General features: G+C 47.0%; 1 protein-coding gene across 2 annotated transcripts in view; it reads right to left on the bottom strand.

The window, feature by feature from the left end:
• The window catches only part of LOC145402234 (uncharacterized), a 34,176-nt gene continuing 27,233 nt past the window's right edge, over positions 1 to 6,943 (bottom strand). For both annotated transcript variants that reach the window (XM_080274352.1, XM_080274353.1), the window contains exon 2: positions 1 to 2,710. In XM_080274352.1, the coding sequence (XP_080130478.1) occupies positions 1 to 2,703 (2,703 nt within the window). In that variant the 5' untranslated portion in view covers positions 2,704 to 2,710. The remainder of the gene's footprint in view (positions 2,711 to 6,943) is intronic.

Below are 6,943 nucleotides of genomic sequence, written 5' to 3'. Positions count from 1 at the left end.
CTACAAGTGCATGGGGGGTGCCTGTGGGGGGAACATCGACCCTCCATTCATCATCATCATCCCCATGCGGTTCTGGGGGGGCATGTTTGGCTGCCAGGGCCCAGGGCCCATCGACCTGGCGTTGAACATGGGCGGCCGGGGACCCATGAAACCGGAGTCACACATGTTGCCCCCATTCCCCATCTGGTGTGGCGGAGGCGGACCCGAGCATCCTGGGGGCCCGTTCAACATCCTGGGGTCCTGCCGCCCACCGTTTCCGAATGGTGGCATGTCGAAATTGGCAAGAATGTTGTTGACGTTCTCCATGAAATTCTGTGACGGTGGCTGAGGGTTGCCCATGAAGTTTGGATTCCCCATGAAATTCTGCTGCGGCCCAAAGCCTCCATTGAAGTTCACATTGCCTCCTGGATTGAAGTTTGGGCCACAGCCCTGATTGGGAGGGCCCTGATTAAAGCCCTGGTTAGGTCCCTGATTGAAATTATTGGGTCCCTGACTGAAGTTCTGATTTGGTCCCTGATTGAAGCTGGGATTGGGTCCCTGATTAAAGTTAGGATTAGGTCCCTGATTAAAGTTAGGATTAGGTCCCTGATTGAAGTTAGGACCTGGTCCCTGATTGAAATTAGGATTAGGTCCCTGATTGAAGTTCTGAGTGGGTCCCTGATTAAACTCTGGCATACAACCTGGCCCAATGCCCTGAGTGAAGGTGTTGTTTGGCCCCTGATTCCCACCATTTCCCATCATCATCTGGTTCTGTGGTAGTCCAGAATCATTGAAGGGCTGTTGGGTGATTCTAGGGTCAAGGGTATTGGACCGCATGTCACTTTGGTTCTCCACTGGGGGTCGCTTCATGGCAATTCTGGGGTCCATTCGGGTGCTGGTAGTGATCTGAGTGGTTCTGTGGTCCACTCGCTCCTTCCTGGGGTCACGGTCGGTTCTCAGGTCTAAATGTTCACTTAAGATGCTCTCCCTGGCTTTTAACTTGGCTTCCAGCTCAGCCAATTTATTTTCAATTGTGCTGTTCAGTTTTCTAGGGTCAGATGAGATTTTGGTGTCAGCAGGCTTACTGGGAAGGGGAGGGGGAGAGTCATTGGAATGGGTGTCAAGCAGGGACTGTGAAGTGCGCAAGTCAATATCCCCAGTAGTGTGGAACCCTTGTTCAAGAATGTGTCTAAGGTCAACATCTGGTTGCCTGAGATCAACATCATCAACAATTTGTCTGAGGTCAATGTCTGAGAGTGAGAGGGAGGCAGGGATGGAGGGCGTTGAGCGACTGGAAGAAGGTGGTGAGGGGGGAGAAGGGACGCGGACAGAGGGTGGGGGTGTGGGTATGGGTGAGGGGGTGGGTGCAGGTGATAAAGGTGGAGCAGGACTAAGGCTGGTGATGAATTCCTCCTCGACATGAGGTGCAAGGAGTCTGGTCAACAGCTCTCGTACTCCAGTGATGTCACCACCTCGGCCTAGTTGCTTCAGCAGCTCGTCAGGAGGGGTGTCTGGAGTTGTATCCAAGCACACCAGCACTAACGACACCACACGCGGATGGTCCAGATGGTCATACAACAGGCGTTCCTTGTGTGAGCAGGAGGAGAGGTATTCTGGTGACGCGGCTGCCCTCTTGCTTCTGATGACACGCTGCAGGAACTCTAGGTGGTTGGGTTTGCCGCCGTTGTCCTTGTGTAAGTCCTCATCAGGGGGCGACCTAGGAGCTGGCACCAACGTAGGAGAGTCCACCACCTTATCACCAGTCTCCAGGGGTGGGCTATGACGAGGGGTTCGTGGGTCCCTGGGATTGCGGGGATCGCGAGGGTCCCGGGGGTCTCTGGGATCTCTTGCCAACTTGGGGTTCCGAGCCTCACTCCTTGGGTCTCTTGGATCTCTGGGAATTCTTGGGTCACGTGGATCTCTTGGGGGTGATTTATTGATCTGGGGTGTTACGGTGTCTGGGTCCGTGCGCAAGCGCTTCTCAGGAGGGGTACCACGACCCGTGATGTCATCCTCCGAGGCCTGTGGAGGTCGTTTGCGTGGTTCCTGCGGTGGTGCCCACTGCGACAACATGCGGCGTGGCACTCCCACCGTTACCATCATCTCTATGAGCTGACTGCGCAGGACGGAAGTGTTGGCACGACGCAGCAGGCGGAACAGATTGCGTTGCAGCGTCTTATGTAGAGACCGCACATTGTGGTCAAACAGTGTGGGGGGTGGTGTCTGGATCTGCTGCTCCAGTAGGTCTGTTACAGATGTCCACAGGTCTGGCTTGTAGCAGGTAACTGTGATCAGTGACCGCACTGCCACCAGATATGCCGATCCACCTACGTACGGTGTAGTGACCAGAGTGGTGAGCGCCTCCACACCACGGCTGATGATGTGTGGGCCGGTCTTGGCCAGGGCGGCGCAGCGAGATTGGTCTGCCACCAAGTGTGCCATCACAGCCGCCTCCAGGAACCTCACCACATGCACTATCACACCTTCATTATCAGACTTTGACAACATTCCTAACAAGTGATCGGCCACGCTGGACACAGCTGGCCAGGCGGCAGTGAGTGTGGCCTCATCCAGATGGCCAGTACTCAGCAGTTGCAGGGCGTGGCGGTACACGTTGGTGAAGACCCGGATGGTTCGTTTGACCACGGCTCTGTCAGGGTCACTCAGCAGCTCCTTCATCCCCGACACCAGCCCCGGCGACCCCAGCATCGCCGCATACTCCATCACTCACCTGCAACACAAGCACACACACCGTCAACCACGAGGAACACCACAACAATGAACATGTCTTTTTATATATCACCACATCTCTATACCAATCATGAACGGCCACAAGCACATGAAACTGAAGCAGCGTCTTAACCCCACGCCCACGAATATCTGGTCATTTCTGTCTGACGAGTTACGGTGGGATGAGTAGGAGTAGTGGCAGTGGGTGAGAGGGACATAAGAATGCATCCACTCACCCACTAAAACATGGTGCAGTCTTTGGGTACCTGGGCGACGACAGTGTTTCAGTTCCATGTGTTTGAAACAGTACTACCTGGCTCATATATTTTTTTAAACCACTCCAATTATGTATCCTTATGTATCTCAACACATTTCAGATTTAATTAGTAACATTTCTCTTCTTATCTCTTCATCTCCCCAAATTACCAATAACCAGGTAACTAGCCAAGCGACCCATCGGCTTCCCGTATACCACCATTGTCATTTATTAGTTAACTGGGGCCATGTGTGTGTGTGTGTGTGTGTGTGTGTGTGTGTGTGTGTGTAATTGAACTCTTTATCCCTATCCCTAATTAAGGTAAACTAATCTTATTATAAAGTCAATTAAACTGTTAACCAGTGCCAGAAAAATGCAGAACATCACTACTGCTATTACTACTACTACTACTACTAGCGCTACCACACATACGATCTAACATTCCTATCTCTCCTATCTTTTTACAAGTGATAATACGAACAGCTGACTGATAAAAAGAGATAAGGAATGCCTAAGTGATGTCACCGTGATGGCAGTGAGTCAAATTTACACAGTGATAAGTACTGGTTATTAAGTTTCATTTAGAGATTTTCGTCCTTTTGCAACTTCTACTGCTCCTCCTCCTCCTCCCTCCCATTACTACTATTACTACTACTACAAGCACTACACTACTATTACTAGTACTACACAACTATTAGTAGTACTACATTACTACTGCTTAATAATAATAGTAACTAGAAAGCGTCAGGGAGCGCATACCTCCGCCAATGCCATTAAAAAGAATCCGGATCCGCACAAAATTCTTTCTTGGTCCATGGCCCACCTTTCCACAAAATTTCATTAAAATTCATTGAGAACTTTTAGAGATATTGTGCGGGATACTCGAGATCCGGATCCGCATCCGCCCCAAAATTTAATAATTCCTTCCTTGGCCCATGGACCATCCTTCCACAAAATTTCATCAAAATCTGTTCATAACTTTTCGAGTACTTCCAACAGACAAACAAACCAACGAGGAGTAAAACAACCTCCTTGGCGGAGGTAATAATTCTCGCAGTTCAGAATAAGACAATACTCTGGATCTTCGTTCAATTACACTTCTTCGTGACTAGCATCATTCATTTTCATGAACCTAAGACATTAGTCCTTTTGCATCTTAACTCGTAGTCCAGTGGCAGAATGAGACAATTTGGTGGTCTGACGTTTGCATTTCTTCGTGACTAGCATCATATTCTAGTGTTAATCTCTTGCTTATTAGACGATGATTTAGCTCAACACCCAAGACGGCGATGGCAATTTTACGCCTAGTTAAAGTGAAAGGGATATTGCTGAAAACTCTCTCTCTCTCTCTCTCTCTCTCTCTCTCTCCATTTCTCACAGTACGCTTATCAGTGCCAAATCGCCTTATCATTAATATTCCTGCTACTGTTAAGCTTGCCATATCTCGCTTTTGTAACACCACCACCAACACAACCATCGCTACTACTGCTATAACTATTACTACACCACCACCACTACTGCTGCTACTACTATTACTACAACTACTACGTATTCTATCGTTGTCATACCAAAATTAACCTAACAATTTGCCTGTCCTACCCAAACCTAACCTAACCTACCTACCTACCTACCTACCCTCCTTCCTTCCTACCTATAGACCTACCTACCTACTTACCTACCTTACTACATACCAAACTACCCACCTACCTACCTTCCTTCCTTCTACCTACTTAAATGCATCTCTAATCTATCAAGTCACCTTGCCACATCCATCACCACACCCTGCCACATCCATCACCACACCCTGCCACATCTATCACCACCCCACACCCTGCCACATCCATCACCACACCACACCCTGCCACATCCATCACCACACACCACACTGCCACGTACATCATCACATCGCACTGCCACACCCATCACCACACCACACTGCCACGTACATCATCACATCGCACTGCCACACCCATCACCACACCACACACTGCCACATCCATATCCACACCACACACTACTACATCCATCACCACACCTTATACTCAGTGCAGTAACTTGAAGATGCCCCTGTTTTTGGTGAGTGAATGGTGAACGTTCCATGATGATGAACACACACACACACACACACACACACACACGTCCTCCACTTTCTCTCTCTCTCTCTCTCTCTCTCTAACTCTCAATACCTGGAATTTATAAGAATCAGGTGTCTTAATGGAAGTAGAGAGAGAGAGAGAGAGAGAGAGAGAATGTAAAATCAAGAAAAACAAAGGAACAAGAGGAAGAGGTAACTAGACAAAAAATGGTGGAGGTAAGAGAGAGAGAGAGAGAGAGAGAGAGTATTGATCCCACACACCCCTCCTCCCCCTCCTTCCTGCCAAATACTTCTTACCGAATTAAAGGAATATTACACGCTTAACAATATCATAGAGAGAGAGAGAGAGAGAGAGAGAGAGAGAGAGAGAGAGAAGTTGGATAGAGATAAGGTGAAACAGGAAAAAGTGGTGAGATAAAGAGAAAGATCAAGGAAAAGGTTGACAGACAGATAAAGAGAGAGAGAGAGAGAGAGAGAGAGAGAGAGAGAGAGAAGGGTACATCTTTCCAAAACAATTGTACCTTTTGAAATGAAATGAAGAAAGGAATGGGCACAAAAATGAAGTGTTAGAGAGAAAGAGAGCACACACACACACACACACACACACACACACACACACACATCAAATCGACGCAAACACTTCCTTCTTCGTTAAGCACAGCAATAAACACTAAGAAAATAAACACATTAGCTACAACATTAGCTGTGGCCGAACGATGTTTACAGCTAACAAACACATACACAAACAAGGCCGAAGAATTATGGGAAATATCGCTCACTGGTAAAAGTACGTAAAATTTCGCTCACCACCGCTCCCTTCACTTGTCAACTGCATGATCAGGTTAAGTGCGAGACGAAGAATTATGGGAAAGAGACGAATATATATGGGAAATTTCGGTCCCTTTATATTTCAATTGCATGATCAGGTTAAGTGCGAGACGAAGAATTATGGGAAAGAGTCGAATATATATGGGAAGTTTCGGTCCCTTTATCTTTCAAATTACATGATCAACAGACGAAGAATTGTGGGAAGTATCGGTCACTGGCTTTACTATTGGGTATATGGTACGTTAAGTTTCGCTCACATCTTCATATTTAACCTTCATGATCAAGAGGTGAAGCATCATGGCACAGCGGCGAAGAATTATGGAAACACTTGTCGCCGCTACGGCTATAGGGTACGTAAAGTTTCGCTCACCATCCCCTTCACGTTTGACTTGAGTGCAAGAATACGGAATATATCATTCAGATTTTTTTACCTCGTTATTTGTTATTGATCTGAAGTACTGTGGAATTTCCTAGAATTTTTCGTCCGCCTCTATCCTGTATTTCAAACTAAATAAGGCGAAATGTTACGGAATTCTCCGCTCACTTCCCACCAGTATTACATAGAAGGAAATATTATGGTACCTTTCGTTCACTTGACTATAATAATAATCTTGTCAGTCCAGTATTAGAGAGAGAGAGAGAGAGAGAGAGGTTATAATGTACAGCTTCCTACAAAAATCCCGTTCCTCTCTCTCTCTCTCCTGTACTAAATGACCCGCGTGACCCGAAACATTACGCACCATTTCGTTCACTCAGCAACACGGACCTGACCGATGCATTACGGAATCATTAACTCATTATTCATTCACTCAAGACATACCATAGTCTTTTGTCTTTTTTACTTGTTACTGGGCGATTGTTTTGTTTTAGTAGTAGTAGTAGTAGTAGTAATAGTATAATAATACTAATAATAATATTGCTACTACTAATAGTAGTAGTAGTAGTAGTAGTAGTAGTAGTCCTTAGTCACCTAATGGCGGCTCTCCACGCTGCTTGATCTCTGGGAGCCTTCCTATTTAGTCCTATGTCCCTGAGGTCAAATTCTATGACCTCGT

Source organism: Coenobita brevimanus, chromosome 57 (genome assembly GCF_032717465.1).
Source record: "Coenobita brevimanus isolate Jiangsu-jjx chromosome 57, ASM3271746v2, whole genome shotgun sequence".
In the NCBI taxonomy this organism is placed as follows: Eukaryota; Metazoa; Arthropoda; class Malacostraca; order Decapoda; family Coenobitidae; genus Coenobita; species Coenobita brevimanus.
This window is presented reverse-complemented; position numbering and strand designations above follow the sequence as displayed.